At 31.0% G+C, this 23,457-nt stretch overlaps 3 protein-coding genes across 3 annotated transcripts; 2 read left to right on the forward strand and 1 right to left on the reverse strand.

Annotated features, from left to right (window-relative positions):
• Window positions 1–1,849: 1,849 nt before the first annotated feature.
• LOC127248453 (transcription factor bHLH93) lies at window positions 1,850–3,545 on the forward strand. The gene is made up of 4 exons (XM_051270794.1): window positions 1,850–2,588; window positions 2,668–2,841; window positions 2,939–3,106; window positions 3,215–3,545. Exons 1-4 carry the CDS (start codon window positions 2,046–2,048, stop codon window positions 3,299–3,301), a joined length of 972 nt encoding a protein of 323 aa, XP_051126751.1. The 5' UTR covers window positions 1,850–2,045; the 3' UTR covers window positions 3,302–3,545.
• Window positions 3,546–11,966: 8,421 nt separating this feature from the next.
• On the reverse strand, window positions 11,967–12,852 carry LOC127248679 (uncharacterized protein At5g65660). Its single transcript, XM_051271145.1, has 2 exons — window positions 12,364–12,852; window positions 11,967–12,243 (listed from the first exon to the last, which is right to left on the reverse strand). Exons 1-2 carry the CDS (start codon window positions 12,595–12,597, stop codon window positions 12,067–12,069), a joined length of 411 nt encoding a protein of 136 aa, XP_051127102.1. The 5' UTR covers window positions 12,598–12,852; the 3' UTR covers window positions 11,967–12,066.
• Window positions 12,853–19,054: 6,202 nt separating this feature from the next.
• LOC127248763 (auxin-responsive protein IAA9) lies at window positions 19,055–21,971 on the forward strand. Its single transcript, XM_051271279.1, has 6 exons — window positions 19,055–19,306; window positions 20,099–20,657; window positions 20,746–20,972; window positions 21,048–21,189; window positions 21,318–21,379; window positions 21,639–21,971. Exons 2-6 carry the CDS (start codon window positions 20,131–20,133, stop codon window positions 21,674–21,676), a joined length of 996 nt encoding a protein of 331 aa, XP_051127236.1. The 5' UTR covers window positions 19,055–19,306; window positions 20,099–20,130; the 3' UTR covers window positions 21,677–21,971.
• The last annotated feature ends 1,486 nt before the right edge of the window (window positions 21,972–23,457 follow it).

Here is a 23,457-nt window from a genome sequence, read left to right on the forward strand (position 1 = left end):
TTAATTTGGACCTAATTATTTTATACTATACAAAAATATTTCTCAAAATTATTAAATTAAATACTTATTTTTATTCAATAAATTACTATATATTAATTATTATTTTTATTTAAAAAATTATATATATAACTCATTTATATTTTATCAAATATTATTCAAATTCAAAATTTTATTGTTTACAAACCTTAAATTCGACTAGGTTATATACATCTACTTAAAAAATAGGCTTTAGAGGGGCAGCCTGTGACTATAGTCTATACATAATTGGAGAAGGAATTTTTGTCACACATTTTTTAATGTAGTCTCTTGTATGTATTTGTGTATATACATATATATATATATACTTGAATTAAAAATAATTATCAAGTATAATACTATTGTTTATTAAAAATAAAATTTGTGCAGGATAATAAAGCATCCAAATTGGAAGGTGAGTGTTCGTTTTGTATTTTATAGATTTTAGTTTTCGTTAATTAAGTTGAAATTATTATATTTTATTTAAAATGATGAAATTACATAATTAAAAATAGAAAAGAACATTGGAGATTTGACAACATGATTTTGAATTTGCAGAACGAGACACAGCGACAGCCAGGTTATTTTTTCAGGTGAAATATTCACGTGACACCATAAATTCTCCACACATATATATATATATATATATATAATTTAATAGCCAGCAAGCCATTTATTGGAAATTTGTGCATATGGTACCACAAAACAATTATAGATAGAATGACTTTTGTGCTGTAATAATATATATACCCTTTACCAATGGATTCTCAGCTCAAGCTAGTACTAATTGTTAATTTTGAATGAACCTCCGTGAAGTTATCTAAAAGTGAAGGTTGCTGGAAACCAATATATCATTACTATTATACTACTAATGATATGGATTTGTTTGTTTGTATTATATATATATATATATATATTATTGAAAATTTGTTAATGAACAACTCAAACTTTATATAGAAGAATAGATGTGATTTTGTGACATTTCAAAAAAAAATGTATACAATTTTTACAATTTTCTAATAATATATATATTCATAAAATATAAACTTAAACCCTGTTTACTTAGGTTTGTTTGTAACAACATTTTTAAAGTTTTACTTTTATCAATTATTTTTAATTAAAACACCCAATATCCAAATACTTTGATGTGATAGTTAAAACCCAAAAATCAAGATGGATCCCATGCTGGTTAGATCCAATCAAAATTATTCATTTTAACTACAATTTTTAACTTAAGATTGTTGATAGAAGATTTAGGGTTAAAATTAAGTTGAACAAATGTCACACTTAATTATGCCTCAGCACATAATCTCATGCCAATAATTATAATAATAATAAACTAATTAATTGATATTAATAATGATTAATGAATGAATGGAGCTAGGGCAGAGACGACAGACACGAGGGTCGTGTGGTGTATGATGGGTGCAGCCAAGCCAAGCCAAGCCAGCTTCATCCTTTTCGTTCCAGACAGTCACAGATACATCATTTGTAATTGTGCTTGCATGTGGGTCAACACTCTAACCCTGCCTACATACCTAATGTATATCCCCTGGTCCTGTCTGAAATCTCAATCATGATTTTAGGTACTCTCTGCTGAGCCGTGGTTTAGGAGGAATTTTTTAAAATAAATATTTGATACATTATTATAGTTTTATGTTTCTAATTTTAAATACTACAAAATATAGGAGTATATATTTAGGGTGATAATGTGGCAAGATCAACGGTGTGGATTCCCCCGGCAAGAATCGACCAGAAAGGGCATGCAGAAATGCATCTTAGAATTACTATAATAAACAGACACTTGTGTGAGGTGAGGGGAAAAGCAGATTCCAATCCACCCTAATTTTACGCATATTTTACACAATGCATACCCTAAACCCTACTCCTATCAATCATTATTTATTCTTCATTTCTTGACGATGATGCTATAATATATACACACATACATATATATATTGAGACAAGGAGAGAGAGAGAGAAAGAGAGAGAATCCTTTACACAGCAAAATTGAGAGGACGAGATAATTAATGGAGCTTTCACAGCACAGTTTGTTTGAGGAACTAATCATGGCTCCGAAAATGGATACCCCTTTTTTAAATGAATATACTTTCCCCAACCACTGGACGGCGGCCGCCGTCGATAATCCGACGGCGCCGCCCGATCACGTGCATTTTCCGGCGACAAACGCCTCACTTTTGGAGCTGATTTCGCCGTCCGATGAGCATTTCAACTACCCTTTCCCTCTGCCGGAGTTCCACCCCTTTCTCGACGTCCTGACTTCGCCGGAGTACGGCTCCTTCTACGACAAGGACGACCTGCCGCCGATGGCGATTCAGGAAGATCACTACGCACAAAACGCCGGCAGCCACCTCGCCGGCGGCGGAATCCTCGACGGCACGATGAGCAGCTACTACAACGCCGGTGGCCCCCCGAGCATCGGCGAGTCCCGGAGCAAGTCGAAGAAAGCCGACGGGCAGCCGTCGAAGAATCTGATGGCGGAGAGGAGACGCCGGAAACGGCTCAATGATCGCCTTTCTATGCTCCGATCGATCGTTCCTAAGATCAGCAAGGTATACAGTTAATTAATTAATTAATTAATTATGGGGAAATAATGTGGAGAGTTTAATTAATTAATTAATTAATTGACAGATGGACAGGACATCGATATTGGGAGACACCATAGATTACATGCGTGAGCTTCTGGACAAGATTCAGAGCCTCCGGGAAGAAGGCGTGGAAGACAACCTTAACCAGATCAATCCGACAGGGAGTTATCTGAAGGAGTTAAAGCCCAACGAAATGCTTGTGAGAAACCCTCCAAAAGTATGGCTGTCTTCAACCAATAGTTTCTTCTTAAAGCTAATTAATAAATTAATTAATCAAAATTAAACTTTCTCCTTGTGATCGATCGATCGATCAGTTCGATGTGTCGAGGAGAAACAAAGACACGAGGGTTGAAATATGCTGCGCAACAAAGCCGGGACTTCTGCTCTCGACTCTCACCACGCTGGATGCTCTTGGACTTGAAGTCCAGCAATCTGTCATCAGCTGTTTCAATGATTTCTCTGTGCAAGCTTCTTGTTGCGAGGTAATTAATTAATTTCATTCGATTTAATTTCCAATTAGTATAATCAAATTAAATCAATCTAGGGTTTTCTTAATTGGAATAAAAATGCTTTCTTGGTTGTGATTTCAGGGAGCTGAGAATCAATCACTTTTAAGCTGTGAAGATATCAAACAAGCATTGTTCAGTAACGCAGGCTATGGCGGAAGATGCCTGTAGACCAAAAATTAAAAAAAAAAAAAAATGAATGAATGAAAAAGGAAATTTGGAAAATCAACTGGAACAAGAAAAAGTACGAAATTGAGGGTAATTATTGGAGGGGCAGATGGGATATGTCTGTCTGTTTCTACTTTGAGAATTCTTTTAGTTGTAAAATAATGCTTGTCTTTCCAATTGAGAATTCTTGTGCAATATTCGTACCTGGCTCGTTGTTGTTTCTGCACATACATATTTAATTTGAGTATGCTTGTGGAGCTGTGGCTTTTCCCAAATTCCAATTAAACATTAATAATTAAAGGTTAATAATAATAAAAATTGATATTGGGATATATGCAGACAAAAAGTACCATGAAAAGATTTTTTTTTTTTTTTTATGACGGTGTGGGCAGTAATGGAAAATTGCAAGTAACCGATAAAGTTCGTTCACACATGCGAATGCTGCGGCACGTGTGTGGCGCGTGCTTTTGGAATGCCAGCCTGGCAGTAATTCTGATTTACGAAGACGACAACTAAACGACGTGTATATATAAGCATGCATATGAAATTAATTTTGGTGTTGAACAGGAGCGTAGGATCTGTTTTATTTTCAAATCGGACGGTCGAATTTTATACACCATTAATTTGGATAGTCGGTGTTGTATATAACGATATCTTAATTAGTTAATTAGGGTTATAAGGATTGGCATTGCCAGATCGAGAATTAAGGAATGCAATAAATGCAAAATAGGAATGTTTTGAGTTCAATAATTACTCTGTATTAATTGCAAGTAATGTCTGCACATAAATTCCTAAAGATGTGCCATAAATGGTTGATTATATTCCAATTTGATGAGATTCCCTTTCGTAGGCCTACGCCTATAAAAGAAGCCAACAAATGCAATGTAAAATCAGGGGAGGGGACTCAATTATTGCACTTGATCCAGACCTTTTGTATAAATTTGCCGCAAAAAAAAAAGAAAAAAATACTCCTTCCGTCCCATATAATACGGGTATATTACTGTAGACACGGAATTTATATAAAGTATAATTAAAAAGTAATTAAGAAGTGTATTAGTAAAAATAATTATTTTTTAATAAAAATAATTATAGATTAAGATTAAGATAAATAAATAATTTAATTAAAATTAAAAAAATTTAAAATTTAAAATGTAAAATACAATTAAAGTGCATAATTATATTTCCAAAAATAGAAAAAACAAGTTATGTGGGACGAACGAAAATAAGAAATAGAAAATAGAGATAAATTATGTGGGATGGATGAGGGAGTAATAATAATAATAAATATATATATATATATATGTAAACTAATTTCATTTCAGATGAATAGATTTTTTTTTTTAATTTAAAATTGTCCACGCAAATAACTTATTTTTATGTATAGTATATATGTGTGTGTATTACCTAATTATCAATTTACTTTTCCTTTTATTTATATGACAAAAATATTACAAGTACATACTTTATTTTTGACCCCACTGAACTAAAAGACATTTTAGATTTTTTTATGTTACCAAAATTTAGCTCTCAATATAATGTTATTATTTTTTATTAATTTACTAAATAAAATTCTTGAGACAATTGAGACAGGAGGAACTATATTTAGGCATCCTGGCTTGTGTATAGACAGATGTTTTTGAAAATTTTGAATTTTAAAATTAATGAAAGGCTAAATATTTTATATGATTTTTATTAAACAAAATAGATACTCAAGTTATATTTAAAATAATAACAATAATCATAGTCATAATACTGTTGATAAATTGTGTCAAATTTTCTTAATATGGTTGTAAAATAGAGGCTTAATTTGCGTCTCATGAGCTCTACGTTTCGTTATCAAAAATAAATATTTGATATTTGATTCCGATAAAAAAATTAAAAAAAAAATAATAATAAATATTTAATATTATATTTAAAAAAAAAAAAAAAAAAAAATTACTTAGGTGGTTGGTTCAATGAAAGTTGCAGTACTCAGTTCAGCGCTGGATTTGTTTATTGGACTTAAAATTATATGTCAGATATGGACCGAAATCTAAATGAAATAAAATTTGATCATATTAGGCCGGCCCATTCTGCACTTCTATAAAGAAATATTAATGTACAAGTTTTATTAGGGTGCCTTTGTTTCGGAGTTGGATTAGATTCCCACCGTTCATCTCATTTTTTTTTTCAAAAAATATAAAATTAAATACTTATTTTTTATTTTTTATATTATACTAAAAATTAATTTTACATTCAAAACATCACATCAACACCTATTTATATCACATCATACAACTATTCAAATTCAAAACTTTTACTATTCAAATCCCACCTCAAAATTCAAACCCTCAAACAAACACACCCTTGAGAGTATCTCGTATGAACGTAGCATGATTTTTATTTATAATGGGTATTACATTTTACATTATTCAACAATATTAATATTTTTTGAAAAGTATTACATTAAATAATTATTTTATTTTTAAAAAATTAAAATAAAATATAAATTATTTTACTATTTAAAAAATTAAAAATTAAAAATTAAAAATTATCTATATATCTATATAAATAAGAAAATATTGCAAGGAATTCAAAGAGAATTGAAGATGAGTTTATTTTGTAAAATTGTTTCAAAGGATATATATATATTTTTTATTTAAAGTATAAAATATTATATACATAATATAAAAATAATAAACATATATAATATTTTCCCCGTTCACCGTATAAAGTGATTAAATATTTATTTTTGTTACGATGTTTAAAAAATAATACTTTCTCCGTTTTTGAATTATAGTTTGGGTTGTATTCGGCACGAAATTTAAGGAATATTGATATTATATTAGTAGTGGGTAAAAAGTACGAATAAAAGACTTTTTTGCCCTTGTGAGTGTATTAGTGTAAAAAGTAGTGACAATTGTGTAATAATAATGAAAAAGTAATGAAAAAGTAATGGTAGTTTTATAGTGATATAATTATTTATGTAAATGAGAATATTGTTTTGGGACGGACAAAAATAGTAAACAAGACTATTGTATTGAGATGGAGGAAGTAATATTTTAATTACAGTGGATAGTTAAAATAATGTAATGATATTTTTGTCTTTACTTTTTTGTGTAAAAGTAACAATGTAAAGTAAAATAAAGATATTTGTAAAAAAAAAATTAAAAAATTTAATAAAATATTTATTTTGTAATAGAACAGAAATATGCATATCTTCTAAATGAAAAATAAAAAAATAAATAAATAACTAATTTTTTATAGCAAAAACTAATTTTTTTTTTAGCAAAAACAACACACACTGAGCGACAGAATTGAGTGACAAGTGACAAATAAATATCAAATCAACATACAAAACAATAATGAGAAATTTCATCAGCAAAAGTACATTCTATTCACTAATTTTTAGATATTTTTGACCTATAATGTTACGTTTAATAAGTACAACCAGCGGCAAATTAATAAATAAATAATGAATAAAATTCACAAGTGTTTATGAAATATAAAAGGGTTTATATAATTGATTAATATATGGCTTTTTTTTTTGATTTTATAAAGTACTATATTTGGTTTAACAAAAAGGTCTAAAACTAATATTAACAATTATTAATTAATAAGGATTAATCCTACGCATTAATAAACTAAAGCATTGTTTATTTAATTTCATTATAGTGATCAATATTCACTTTATACTAACTTTGTTACAAATTTTTATTATTTTTTTATTTGAGAATTTAACTTTTGCAACATATATATATATGGTGGAAAATAATTTTCTCCATCTATTTTTGGCATATGGTACTTCCTAATTTCCTGCTGTTGTGTTGACAGGTTTTCATTTGGAGTAAGATGTCTCATCAGCTTGTTGCAACAGGCTGACAACAACATTGTTTGTCTTACACTCTTCGGTTGGTGAGCACACAAGACAAATGAATGAATATTTTGGGTAGTCAAATTGTATCAGAATTATGCAGAAATACATCATTTCATTTATGTGCAAAGAGTTTTAATTGGTTTTGTCTTCCATGCAAAGCAAGATGACTTTATAGATAATTGTGAGGAGAGAATTTGGTTGTTGTGAGGGTTTAGAGAGTGAAGTGAAGTGTAGTGAGAGAAAGTGTATCTAATTCTCTCAACCTCAACCTTTCTCTTCTCCATGTATTGAGTGAGTGTTAGACATTTTTATCTTGCCGGAGACCTCGTCGGAGGAAGGAGAAATCGGAGTTCCGATCAGGGGAGGCGTCCAAATTCTGAGCAGCTCTGCTCCGTGATCGTTGTCAGCACGAGTTTGTGACAACATAAGTCTGTTGAGGGAATTTCCAAGGTAAACCATATTAAGAGGTTAAGTTGAAGGAGTTGTGGTTGTTTTTGTTCTTAATTAGCACTGATTAGTGAACTTCACATGGATTGGTATCCCCGAATGTACGATTGTTTATATCCGAACCTGGTAAACAAACCCTTGTCTCATTTACTGCTTTGTATTTTCCGCATACATTCAGTTGACAGTAGAGTGTTACAACTGTGATATAACCACGCTTCGAGAGTTGGCCCATTTAAATAAGTGTACGAGAATTTATTGGTGCAGCACTTATTCTCACCCCAACAATATAATTTACTTTCTTTATCACTCTATATTCACCATTTATAAATGCATAAAATGTTCTAACAAAAGAATAAAAATATATATTATTTAAAAATTTATGCCAAAAAAAAAAAGAATTATATTAACTAAAAATATTTATAGCGATAAAAATATATAAAATATTATTCTCTATATATATTCATAATTGTACATATATCCCACAAGAATATCTAAAAGTATATAAATACTAACTATAATTATTGCATTGAAATAGTTGTAACAGACTAATTAATACTCCCTCGTCCCACATACCGTGTCTGCTAGATCGTAGACACGGTATTTTAGGAGAAATGTAATTAGTAAATAATTAAGAATATATTAGTGAAAATAATTATCTTATAATATAAATAATTATAAATTAAAATTAAGATAACTACTTAGTTTAATTAAATTTTTTAAAAAAAATTAAAAAATTTAAAATGAGATTAAAGTGTGTAATCATTTTAAAAAAAAAAGAAATGTGACATAAAATGTGAGACTGACAGAAACGACAACGTGAATATAGTATGTGGGAAGGAGAGAATAGCAATAATTATAATAATATGATAATGATGATGAGTCAGAAACCAACTTAATTAATAGTACTACTATATAAGTAAAATTTTAACTATTTGATTAATAATCACTGCATTGTACACCATAGCTACTTGCTAGGATCTCAACTTGGTAATATATAACTAATAATTACCTAAATTAATTTTGTCAATTTCTCTTAATCAACAATAAGCTTGCTTGCTGCATCTTTTTGCTTTTCTTTTTCTTGTATTTATAAGTCTTTGTATTCTCAAGATAAATTAATTATTTGATATAATGTTTTTTAAAAATATATATTTAGAATATAATATTCTTTAAAAAAATAATAAATTGAATAATAAAAAATGTATATATATTTATATATATATATATTTTAATGAACAAATAAATATCCCAACTGCAATAACATCAAGTGGGCTTTTATTAAATAAAATATCTATTTATATATAGTTAGTATTGGTTGAAATCATTAATAACTTTACCACTGCATACCTAATTTTCCTACGATGGTTTCCACTAATGATTATGGGATATATCTATATGATGGATACCTCCAATATATATATATATATATAATATATTTACATCATTAATTTGTTTGGGAAAAAGTTAGCACACAATTTATTATTTTCTTGAAAGAAACCTAATTTTATTTAAATTAAATAAGACCTTTGTGATTACTATTTAAATGCTATATAAGTATCAATTCCTATGGAACAATTCATTTTCAATTTAATAAAGCATCAATACTTCAAATCGGATTTCCTTTTTAGTATTAATTATAAGTATTTTACATCCACAAAAGGCCCAGTTTTTTCTTTTTTAGAAAAGATAAAAACCACTCTAATTATATCGAAAAGTAAGTAAATTATTGTTAAATTAGAAGATAGATTAATATTGATATGAGGATTTTGACAAAAATCTTAAATCAACAAATGTGTAATAAATCCGAGGTTTCATCATCACTGGTGGTTGATGAGATAAGGTAGTGTGAAATTATAATCCACTACAATATGTTCCCACCCCCCCCTGCAATAATCTACTTTTTAAGGGGCCCTTTTGAAGTTCCCTAAGTTTGTAAGGACCAATTCCAATAAGTAATAATTTTCTGGGTTTGGTGTGTACAGTGTACTGGCGGCGAAGTTGCAAAAAATGCCTTTACAGTATTCCCACTTTCACTACCATAATTTGTATGTTATAAATATGTCACTAATAAATAGTAATAAGGCATTAAACATCACCATCCCTAATTGTGTTATGTATATATTTTCTTAAACCAATTTGGTTTGTTGATATTAATATGATCAGTAAAATTGGATTCAATATATATTGATTTCAAATAATATGTAAGAGTATGGCCAAGCTTTTAATTTCACAGCTTCTTATATGAAGGAAAATAATTAATTTTTTTTTTTACGTAAATTATAGAGAATTGTGTAAATAATATAAAAATAATAAATATGTGTACTATATTAATTTTTAAAAAGAAATATGAAAAAAATACAAAAACATATTATATATATATATATATATTTTAAGACCAACAAACCAAATCAAGCTGGGATTTCATATTTGAGTTTGGCTTGTAATCGATTTAAACTTGGTTTGTATTCGTTCATTAAAATATGGAATCTAAAATTTTTATTTGAATTCAAATTGTTCAATTCAATTCATTGAGTAAATTTTTATTTTATTTTAATTAAATTCAAATGCTAATAATAGCCATTATTTTTGTAAAAGTATAATTAAGTATTAATTGAATTTTTAATGAAGAATAGTGATTATTGGTGTCCAAACTTAAGTTCATTTTTAAATATAACAAGTTAAAATTTATGTCAATATTTAATTCGTCTAACTAAACAAATGAGTTCTAACAATATAAATCAAATCAAATTTGTGAAGAATTAATTTGTTTACAGGTGTCATCGTACAAACCAATTGTATAGCAATTAAATTAAAAATAATCATTTCCTTGTAAGGAATGGTTGAGTTTGTGACATATCGTGTCACAGATTACCTTGCAGTTATTGGTCCGAACCCTTTTTTTTTTTTAGTTAAATGTCACTTAAAAATGATAAGGGGTTCATTTTTACCATAAATAAATAAATAATAATAAATTTAATTGATAAAATTATATACAGTGAAATTAGGTCACGGCTATAATAAAGTCCAAATGGATCATTATTTATCTGAGCATCCACTTTTTCTTTAATAATAAATAAATAAATAAATATAATCTGTGAGTGTGTGTGTTTTTCCTCACGATAAGATGCTTGAGTGCTGAGTCACGACTTCTCTACTTAGTGCAGTAATAAAGTTCTTTTTTGATTCTGTTACACCAATTCCCTCCCAAAAATGACAAACATTCAATCTTTAATAGAATTGTTTATATATATTTAAACTATCAATTATCATGACAAAAAAAAATATATAATACATTTATATATATTGTCATCTATTAAATATTATTATATTATTACACATTGATAGTTAATTTGTGAAAAAAATGAAAAAATTGAAGAGAATCGTACTTATATAATATTTTATAATAATGATTGACTGATTCAAAATATATTTATATTTTTTTGATATTTTTTTTATAATAAATTATTTATACAATATAAATCTAATAATTTATAAAAATTTGTGCAACGGGTAAACACACTAGGTATTATTATTATTATTTGCAATGATTGTGATTCCATGGCCACGTTCAAAAGTACGGATACATAAATATGTAATATAACTCAGAAAAATAAAATAAAATAAAATAAAATAAATAATCGTATTAATGAAAAGGTAAAATCTTGGGCATGATAGAAAATATTTCAATAAGCGTGAGATGCACGTTGGTCCTTGTGAATTCATGCTAAAAATAATAATATGTATAAACATGGGAGAATCTCTTCTGATAGCAATCAATTAAAATAAATACACAAACATATATGCTAAAGATAGGGACGAAAACAGTATTTTCACGCTTTCTTTTCTTTTTTTCTTTTTGAAAAAAAAAATATATTAAATTGAAGAAAAAATAAAATAAAATATACTCCCTCCGTCCACAAACTAATATCCTACTCTCCTATTTAAAATGTCTAACAATTATTGTTCTCTTTTTATTTTTATATAGTACGTTAGAAAATGAATTGAGGAGTAGTAATAGTTTAAATAAAGTCCCCACCCCCACCAGTCCTATAGCCCCATTCATTTACAGCAGTTGATAATTATGTGTCAATCAGTGTCAAATTACAAACCGGCTTTCGTTTAAAAATACACTTTTACTTATTATCTACTTTTTAAAAAATATATTATTCCTGATATAGAACCTTCAAAATTGTAAAAGTTTTCAAAAATTTCTATCTAATCGGAACTATAATTTTGTGCTTGAATATAATTGGGAATATTTTGATTCACAGCTGGTTCGTCAGTTCCACAAAAATCAAAATTAAATTAATTATCACTGAATTAATTAAATTAAGTTTCACAGCTGGTTCGTGCTAGCTTGAGGAGTTTCATTACTTAATTAATTAATTTTGTATTGATTCAATCCGTAAATATTCACATGACAATGATTAAAACTGGATACTAAATACATGGCTAGACATTAATTTCAGCAGAACGGAGAGCCGATCCTCGGCGGCTTCGGCGGCGGTGGCGGCTTCGCCACGGGGGCGACGAGCTCCTCCTTCCGCGGCGGCTCACACGGGCAGGGCAATGCAATGAATCTAGGAACGCTGTCGCCAGGCATTATTACGGGCAAGCTCTGATTCTCCCGCTGCCCGAAACCCTAATCGAAAATCAATTTGGGAATTAGGGTTAATAAATTAGGGTTATAAATTGGGGATTTTGATTTCTTGTAAAATTTATTAAATTTCAAAGACGGTGGTCGGAGGAGCAGATCCAATACCTTGTCGGGGAGTTTAGGCTTAGAGGGGGCGTGCGCCGCCTCGAGATCCGGCGACCGGAGGGAGAAAGTCCGGCGGAGCTTGTCCCAGTGGTAGCAGCAGGAGAATATTCCGCTGAGACTGAAGATGACTAGCAGGAGGAGGGCGGTGCCGAGCGGGAATCCCAGCGACGGCCGCGACGCCGAGTCATGGGAAACCGCCGGCGCCGGCGGGCCGCCGTGATAAGTACTCGCCATAATCAACCAAATTGCTACTGTCGCTGCTTCTTCTTCTTCTTCTTCTCCTCCTTCTTATTCCGACAAGATCTATTGATCCAATAATTCCCACTCCCCTCATCCAGGGTGCAAGAAAACCTCGAAATCCCGACGCCCCTGTCTCTATACCTGAGCTTTATGCAAGAAAAAAAAAGACAGGCTTTAATCTTAATTTGCTCGAAAGTTACACCAGTCGAATGTAGTGAGTGTGGGAGGTGAGGAGGAAGAAGAAGGGGATGGGAGGGAATTTATAAAGAAAAAGATAGTGGTGGGGTGGGTGCGTGGGGTGGGGTGAGTAATGGTACGTGTAAAGGTACATTTTGCACAGGGGCCAGCGGTACGGAAAGAGTGCATTCATCAATGGTGGCTGTAAGGATGATCCACACAGAAAGTGGCGTGGCCGCCGGCATGAAAGCTCCCTTCCATATATTAATTAAAAATTTAATTATTTCGATATATATATTGTGGGAACCCATACATACAGATTGTATTATATATATATACTAAACCTTAATTGGCGGAGAAAAGGCCATGTGAAATTAATCAATCTTGGAAAAGGGTTTCAATGGAATTAATTTCACCAACCAGATTAGGTATAGGTTCTTTATTATCATTAGCTGGGGTGTGACTGTGAGGTTGCTTTCTTGATAGGCTTCCCAAACTGATTATACACCACCTTGCTCAGTTTCTTTAGGTGCCACTTTTTTTCTCTGCAATTTATTTTCTTCTTCGAATATAGGTGAATGTGTTCTGTTGTGTTTTCACAAAAAAAGACATACAAAATCCTATGTTACATAAAAAAATATATATTTGAAACGAAGGAAACTTGTGTTGAATGTTGATCTGTTTCTAAAGAAAACTGATAGAAAAATCGTATCTTGGGACAGACTGGCATGTAATAAATAAATTTGATGTCAAAGATTTGAGAGTAACATTAATTAATATAATAATATGGATAGTAAATTTAAAGAATGGATTAATCCAGAATATTCTTGTTATAATCGTCTCTTCAAGTCCCAAAAGGCCAAAACTAACCCTCTGTACTTTTGCAACAGCCACATAAAATAAAAATCTCTAACTCACACAAAAATATCTCATCGTAGAAAAATATCCCCTAGCAGATTTTCACCTGGGCTTTTGTTTAAACTTTTCCAAAAGTTCTTACACTAATTAATCTCCAAACTAAACTGTCTTATAATCAAGAAATCCTTACAAGTTTGAAAATTGAGATGTCCTATTGGGGCATTTGTGGGGCTGTCTCACTAGTGGCATACAGTTCCCATCTTGGAAATTCCTATATATAGTGTGAGTAAGGAATGCAAATTTGAAACGTATCCTAAGAAAAAGTGCATCATCCCAATTGGCTCATTTTAATTTCATAAAATTCATAATTAGGTTTTCCACCATGGTGTCCACACATCCATCCAAGTTTCTTGTTCTCTACAGTTCCTTCCCAACCATTTACGTGCAATTACAGCTGACACTGCGACAGCGGGGCTTACTAAAATGGCTGCTGTATACATACAGCACAGATACAGCTGTATGTTTTGTTTTTACACTGAGCTACTGCAAGATTCTTACAACTGTCACTATCATGTTGTGATCGATTTCTCTCTTCGTGAATGTTTGTGTGTGCAAAATTATAATCTACCTTATCCATGATCTGGAAAATGCTTTCCTATAATGGTATGGTGACATATCCTTTTTTTTTACCCACTTTTCCTCTAATTCATGTGGTTTTATATATTTTCTGATCTGCAAGTTACAGTTGCAGCAACCCTTTTCCATTTTTGAGTATTAAATAGTTTATTTATTGCTTGAGATTTTTTTATTTTTTATTTTTTATTTAAAAAAAAAAAAGAAAATGCTGAGCCTTTTCTAGGGATGGTTCTAATTTCTTGGGAGAATCTTTCATTTCCTTTTCCATCAAAGAAGTAATCCAATTGGATACAACTAATGAATAAACTTAAAAAATACATTGAACTTAGAAATGATCTAAGTTATGAAAATACACAAAATAATAATAATATGTCTTGTAAAGAATGACCCATGGTGTGAGGGTAAGTTTCAAGTTTTTTTTTTCACAATTCAAATATATATATATATATATTAACATCGTTATCTATTAAGATTGAGAAATAAAAACAGATGGTCCCATCTTTCTTACATAAAGCACGCTTTCTTGTTTTCATGTCGATTTTATCTTATATACTAAGCAAGATTTGCTTCGATCAATTCATATCAGTTTCGTGTACTTTCATGCATGGTGGCTTAAGGATTAAGCGCCGATTGCAAGTGCCTGCTATTTTGCAGAATCTTTGAGAAAGTAATAAGAAATTTAAATAAAATAATCTTTTTATTTATTTATTTATTTATTAGATTTTCTTTTGTTTTTTGCATTTTTTTTATTTTTTTATTTTTATCTCTCTTCCACCTTGATGGAGAATGACAACAAATTTTGTTGTTTAGTTTACATAAGATTAAATTAGAATGATGATCATTGACTGATAAACGGGAGTCTTGTCTTTATTAATTTTTTCATTTATTTATTTTTATGCCAAGTTGAAGGTGGGCTTTAGGAAAGACAAATTCTTGTGTTGGATGTGGACAAGAAAGAGATGATTGATGATGGATAATATTCAAGATGCTCCGATTGAGTTTGCTTGTCACTAAGTGTAGTTATTTTCCAAAAAAAAAAATAGTATTGTAAATTTCTATAATTTTTAATTTACCATGATGTTCTTCCTTTTTAATGATTGAAAAGTGTTTATAACACTAGCTTTAATTAATCATTGTAAACGAATCATGTGTGGCAAATGACCTGAGGCGTCGGGGGTTTACCTCACGGTCATAAGTCAAATTCCTACACTACCAGGACTTTAAATAGTTCGTTTTCATTTATAGTTATGTGATCTCATTCAATTATCAATTTATCCTACTTTTATTTTTGATTACTCAAATATCGTATCATACTTCATTCTTAGTTGATATTAGATTTAATACTACCTCTGTCGTCCAATTCTGTTCCCATTCGCTTTCTGTTTCTAACAGTTCGAAACTTTAAGTGAGACGGTCATTCTCCATCCGATGTATTAAAAACTATTTTGAATCTAAAATATAAAATGAAATACTTCAATATAAATTTCATAATTTAATTATATGTTTGAATTATGAATTTTTTGATATTTTGCATTGCGTTTTTTAAGAATTGGACATGGTCTCCAATGGTTCATAAAATATAAAAACTTTCACAAAAATCATCAAATAAAATATACATAGTTAATTTAAATATTAAAAAAAAAAGAAAAAATTTCATTTAAATTAAACGTCAAATCAAACGTATATAATTATATTATATTAAACATTATTCAAAATCAAATTTTAGTATTCCTAAACCAAAATCACAAATCCAAACCGTAGTGAAACACCTTTATATTTGGAAGTATACACCAATTTGATTTTATCCTATGTTATTATAAAAAGAAAAAGAAAAAAAAAAAAAGTCAATTCCCACCAAACATTTCAAATCATAAATGAATATATAATTTATTATTTGGACAAGAAGACAGATATGGGCCTTAGGCGGCATCTGTGGTCCAGGCCCATTAGCAGTAAAAGGAGACTGTTGGCACGTGCGGGACCAATTATTTTGACTTATTTATCATCACTCGTCTTTTCTTCAGTGTCATCTTCTTACTATTATTCATTTTACTTGTGCTTATTACTATTATTTTATTTTATTTTTATTATTATTTTATTTTTTATGGTATGAAAAAAAAAAAAAAAAAAAATATCATGTCGTACTTAGAATCAAATCGCATGGTAACATTCACTGAAAGTATGTGAATGGATTCTGATTATAGCCCATACCATAGGCCAAGGCTAACTCAAATCAAGTGGGCTTGGATAAAAATAAAAGTTTGTGGATACATAAATAATTAGTGAGCATATGGGGACATGAAATAATTTGAAGTTCTTTTTTTTTGTTTTTTTAACTCTATTTTTTTTAAAAAAAAAAATTATTTTTTAGGAATCAAAATTGAAAATGAAGTTGAAATAACATAGCCAATAGCAATAATAGAAATTAGTAAGTGGATGTTAAAAAACTTCTTCGTTTAATTTATTAAATAGTATTTAATTTAGACATTAGTTAATATCACGGCGGCTCTTAGTATGAGTAGGGTAAACGACTACAAGTTATAAAATATTACCTATTGTTATTATTAAATTTTAATCCGTAGTTTATATTTTTTTTATATATATAATTATCCAAATAAATTTTAAGATTCTAATTTTATATATTTTGTTTTCTCTACTTTTTAACTAGTCTCATATTATTTTTTCAAATTCAATCGTCATTTACAACTCTCTGCCTTATACCGTGTCGCACTGCGTCCATCTACTCAGACCAAACTCGCTTCACTTTCTCTCTTCTTTATCTTTCGCTCTTACTCAATCCTTCTCGCTTTTCAAACCTTCGAACAATTCATCTTTTTTTTCTCAAATTTACTACGCACTGTTACGTTAAAATTTTTGTCCAATCGATTTGAATCAGTGATACTATTTTACAAATATATTTTAATAATGTATTTATAAAACTTATAATTTATTTTTTTTCCGACTTTCAAAAAAGTCCAAAACGGCCCGTTTAATATACACATATTTATCATAATACAATTAAAAAGTGAAAAACAATTGCAAACTATGCTACTTTGATAAGTCATTTCAATGACAATTGCGTTTTGATTCCGATCAAATCAATGGCCAATATATTAGATTAGGAAGATAAATCAACTATACATGACATATAAATAATAAATGATAATTATGATTTCACCCCGCATCTTGGTTAATATATAAATTTTGTACATATTCAGAGTGTAGAGGGAGAGAGATAGTAGACATAGGGATAAGGTGTCAGGCGATAATTGGACGGCGTTGACCGCAATCAATCCATTTAATTTTGACCAAATTAATTGAATTTGAGAAGTATGGTATAGTTATGTAAGAATGTATTGTATGGGTAAAGGCAGAAAGTTAAGCAGCAAAGGCGGAGGTCCGCCCGGCGGCATCGGGTTTGGGTCCTCCCCGTTTTTTTGTCGTCGTGCCCCCCTCCCCTAAAACCCTAATCTAATCTAATCAATTGTTTTAATAATAATAAAAAAATCAATAAATAATAAATTAATATAGTAATGGTTGTTTAATAGTATAAGGTTTGTATATTATACGATAAGATACGGGTGTGGGTGACGTAAACAGTGACGTCATACTAAACCCTCTGAAAAGAAACAAAATCTTGCGATCATAATTGCTGCTTTATTTTGCTTCAAGAGTAGTAGTACTAGAATAATAATAAGAAGAATTTAATAATTTATATTATTACATTATACATTACAGAAACGGAAACAGACGAGCGTGCAAAGGCACCCAACGCAATGCAATGATGCTTACGCCACTCTCTGTCTCCCCTTTAATTTCCTATAATTTATTTTATTTTATTTATTTATTTATTTATTTATTACCTCCTTAAACTACTCTTATTAATTAATTAATTAATTAATCTATTTCATTCCCATTCTTTGAGCAATAATCACTACTGTCCCTGCCTGTTTCTTACAACTTTTAAATTATTATTTTAATCAAAGAAAGACACAACAAACGCAAAAGGGCCTTTGGTTTTTTACTACTATCATTTTATATTAGAAAAAGAAAGGATAGGGGGGGTGGGGTGGGTAGTAGATGATGAGCTAGCTAGGTAGGTGGGTAGTGGTGTGTGGGGTCGGGTCCCGACAAATGAAGTTCAAATGCCGCTTTCTTGTCCCCCTACACAGAATCACTACTGTTTTCCTCTACCTCTAAATGCCCTTTGCGTGACTCCCACTTTTCTCATTTCCCTTTTTACCCTTCCTATTTATCTTTTATTTCAATTTACCCTTCTTTATTAATTATTTGTCCTTTTTTAGGAGGGGCTTGGGGAATAAATAATATCATGAAATTTAATTCCAAAATGAGATGAGTGTAATGTAAATATGTAATGTAATTTAATGAAAATGAAGAAATAACCGCACGTGACCGACTGGCTTTTACCCTATTCTCGTACGAGTAGGTCAAAAGGGGTAGAGCTCCGGAAGGGTATATGTGTCAAATAGCAGGGACAGATAGGGGTATATGCGTCATTTAATAGGCGTGGCAGAGAAATTTATGAGCAAGAACCTGAGAGCACTGTCCTGAAGAAACTGTAAAAAGGCATAATTGGCTGCCACCATTTACCATCCCTGCACCAAGAACGACAGGTAATTATTTTATCTCATGGACGGCCACGATTCGATTCGGATGGTGCAATCCCAGCCGTTGATGGCGAGTGGAGGATGAGACCTAAATGGGTGCATATTATTTATAATTCCCTCAATGCCCCTGCTCTGCGTTTGTGTGTATTTTTCATTCGTGCTGAGCTGATCTGATCAGTTTTAAGAGTATCTCGGCCAAAGAAAGCCAAACTCTCTCTCTCTTGCTTTTGTCTTTAGCTTTCTGCCGGAATGGAGGGACCTTGAAAAATTCTCTGCCTTGAAAAATTCCTCTCTGCTTTGCGTTTCCTGCTTTACCTACAGTTTCTTCTTCCTCGCACCTCCTAATCTTCATTCTCTTCAAGCTGTTTCGTTTGCACTGTTCGTTTGTGATTACTGGTCTTCAGGTATGTTCTTGTTTTATTTGTTCTTTTTTATTTTTTTATTTGCAGGTTCATCTTTGCTTTTCTCCATTGTCTTTCCTGAGCAGAGCTTTGATTTAAATGTAGAGATTAGATCTTGTAACCTTCTGGCCTTATTTCTGGTTCTCTGTGACTCAGTTTGGGGTTTCATTTCGTTGCTCTGGATCTTTTGTGATGTTTCATTTTCTCCCTAGTAGTTATTGGTTTCCCCTTTTCATCTGTATGAGACACAATTTTTATTTTTATTTTGCATATTTATTATCCATTTGTGTTTCATTTTCCCATGCAAAAACAGAATATGTTCTGATGTGTTTCTTTATTTTCATCCAATAATCCCTTCTACTTTCTTCTCCTTAGCTATTGTAATTTTGCTTCGGTTTCAGCCTTAAAAGATGTTTTTATGTAGTTTGAGGTAAAGTAACAACCAAGAGAATCCTTTAATACTGTGCTGCAATTCCTATTTTCTTGCCCTAATTTTGACCACCACAATGGACATTGTAACTTCGGATATTGCCTGCTTGTCCTGATCTTGCCCTAATGATTAGTCACTGCAGGCACAAAGAAATTGAAACAGTATTCTATTAATTCCTGTTTTCATATTTTAGGGTTTTTAATCGATTTCTTCCGACATACCCCATAATGGCATGTTTTTCTATTTATTTCCACCAATTGAAGAAACTGATCATATGAAATTAGTATACTTTCGATTGTTCTTTTAAAGCGACAGGATTAGGGTTTTTGAAATAAACTCCATTGGTGAATTCTGCAAAATTGCAGATTTAAACACAGACGCTGGAATTTCAGACTTAATGTCTCCACCGGTGCTGGGGGTCGAAGGGCAGAGTCAGTATAACGTAGCTTTGATGGCTTCCTCGTCGTCTTCAGTCTGTATTTCGCAGAGTGGCTCAGGTTTGAAAGAACGTAACTACTTGGGATTATCTGATTGTTCTTCACAAGACAGCTCAAATGTGCCTGACGAAAACAAGAGCAATCTGAATCTCAAGGCCACTGAATTGCGCCTCGGCCTTCCGGGATCGCAATCCCCCGGTCGGGACTCGGCCGACTATTCGAGGGTAATGCTCGGAGAGAAGCAGCTCTTTCCATTGGCTCCCTCCAAGGAAGGAATTTGCACTCTGACCCAGAAGACTGCTGCTTCTGGAAACAAGCGAGGATTTTCCGACACCGTCGATGGATTCTTGGAATCGAAAAGCACCAATGTATTTTCCGGTAATGGAAATCTGGCAGCAATCAAGACGACGGATGCTCCGGCGAAGGCGTCGCAAGAAATTAATAACAAAACGAATGGATCGAATACTAATAGTCCGTCTGCTGCTAAGTGAGTGGTTAAGACAAAGAATTGCCCTACTGATATTTTGAATTCGGATTGCATGTTTGATGTAATAATATGATTGGTTTTATTGCAGGGCCCAGGTAGTCGGTTGGCCTCCGATTAGATCGTACAGGAAGAACACTCTTGCCACGTCGTCGAAGAACAATAATGAAGTCAATGGCAAGCTGTGTCCCGGCGTTCTTTTTGTTAAAGTTAGCATGGATGGAGCTCCTTACCTGAGAAAAGTGGATCTTAGGACATACTCGACGTACCAAGAACTGTCATCGGCTCTTGAGAAAATGTTCAGCTGTTTTACTATAGGCAAGCAGTTTCTTGCAACCTAGATTATCTTGTGTATGCTGTTTGCAAGAATAAGTGAGTGTCTTTTGGTTTCAGGACAATGTGGGCCCCAAGGAGGTCCGAGCCGGGAAATGCTCAGCGAGAGTAAGTTGAGGGATCTTCTTCATGGATCAGAATATGTCCTGACGTACGAGGATAAGGATGGCGATTGGATGCTTGTCGGAGATGTTCCATGGGAGTGAGTATATATAAATAAACATATATATATGCAAATGTTTGTTTATTTCGATGTTTTTTGTAATACTTGTGTCTATATTAAATTTTTACCTTAGTTCATTTCCTTTCTGATAAATATTTTCTGTCTAGGATGTTCATTGCCTCCTGTAAAAGGCTGAAAATTATGAAAGGAGCTGATGCAATTGGATTGGGTAAGCATTTATGTTACCTTTTATTACATTCTCTGGTAGATCGAAGGTGTCCAAAAATTAATGTGTTAAGCATTTTATATACATCTTGGGAAGCATTTAATCGTGCCATGATAGTCCGACTAAAACACTGGTCTTTGGCTGTAATAACTGGATTATGTTTTATGATACATATAGTCATATTGATGCTTTGTGGAGTTTACAATATTAGTTCGAAAACTTTGTTGTAGAAGTACGATGAATGTGTTTGTCTGATTTACAGCTCCAAGAGTCGTGGAAAAATCCAAAAATGCGAACTAGCTTTCTGATGGTTTAGCTGACAGGAGTGATCGCCCCGCGGAATGAACACAAAAGCAGATTCAAGCGTTGTCATTTTGTTCTTCGGTGCGCCCGCACCGGCTAATGTCAGACTTTTTAAATTTCTTTCATGTTTGTTGATCTTCAGAGTGTCTAATGTCTGTTTTTTTTTTTTTTTTGGTTTGTTGATGATCTATTTTCAGCTTGTGCTATAGTTGTAATACATGTTTGTGAAGTGCATACATGACTTCCTCAGACCAATCTATTTTGTATGAATTAATGAATGTGTGTTGTCTTAGTCTGAATTGTATTCATTTCAATTTGTGCTCTTAAGTCTCAATATAGTAATTTTATAAGTGTATTAATTCATGTAGAGTTTTATTTATACAATTGAATGATAAAATTTAATTTATCTTTTGTGTGTAATTTTTTAATAACAGAATAATGGAATGCATGTTTTAGGCTTTTTGCTAATTCTAAGGTTAATATTCACCAATTGTTAAAAGTTAGTGGATAAGTCGGCTGGATGGGATAAAATATAATTCAAAATCCCATGATTGGGTTTGGATTACATTGTCGAATCCTATTGAATTATTTATTTATTTATTTTATTAAACTTTGAAATTAAATAAATCGATTAATGAACAGAGTCAGTGGGTGCACTGTACTGTACTGCACTGACTTCAAACCCTTCACTAAACCCTCTTTTGGGGACATTAAGTGAGCTTTCCTATTGGAAGTGCAGCAGATATCATCATTACCAAAAAATAAGATTTGATAGTTGATTTAATCACTCACTTAGTGCGATTTATCTCACCAATTAATAATATATCCTTAATTATATTCCTTTGTTTATTTTGATTTTATTCCAAATTATGGGGCTGTGGTTAATCTAGTTTAGGACATCTGTTGCACGAAAAGAGTTAGTTCTAAGAATAATTGAATTTTATTCAACAATGCTTTCACAGGTGGCTTTATATGCTCAATTGTAAGTTCTTTGCGTCATTTTAAAATCACTCTTTCTTTTGTTCATTCTTACTCTTATCATTATTATATACTCCCTCCGTCCAGCTAGAAAGTATACACATTTTTATTTTGGAATGTCCAACTACAAAGTAAACATTTCATTAAATACCTCAATTTTTTCCACAAAAAATACCCTTGCTTTACATCATATCACTTAAATACCTCAATTTTTTCCACAAATATCTTTGTTTTACATCACATCATTACTTTTATACAAAAAGCAAGAGCAAAAATATCATTATACTACTTACAAAAATAAATGTATATTTTATCCGTGGACGGAGGGAGTATATATTTTTTATTATCGATCTATTTATATATATATATATTTTAAATACCATTATTTACTTATGTTTTATTAAATGAAAATTAAATTGTTTTATAGCTTGAAACTTGGGGTGGAAAGAAGTACACTCCATCGTCCAAATTCATATTCATTTTTTTCTTTTAATTATAAAAAAATACTTTTACTTTTTTGGTAAAAAATATACTTTACTTGTTACGATTCAAAGTATTATTATTATTATTATTATTTTCGATAGTCTAATTTAAATTTTTACATAAATTACAAATATATCATTACATATAAGGGTGTGTTTGTTTGAAGTATAGATTTTGAGTTGAGATTTGAATAATAAAAATTTTAAATTTGAATAGTCGTGTATGATGTGATATAAATAAGTGTTGATGTGATAAATTAATTTTTAGTATAATATAAAAAATAAAAAATGAGTGTTTAATTTGATATTTTAAAAAAA

Source organism: Andrographis paniculata, unplaced genomic scaffold, assembly GCF_009805555.1.
Source record: "Andrographis paniculata isolate CXL003 unplaced genomic scaffold, ASM980555v1 Contig34END, whole genome shotgun sequence".
NCBI lineage: Eukaryota > Viridiplantae > Streptophyta > Magnoliopsida > Lamiales > Acanthaceae > Andrographis > Andrographis paniculata.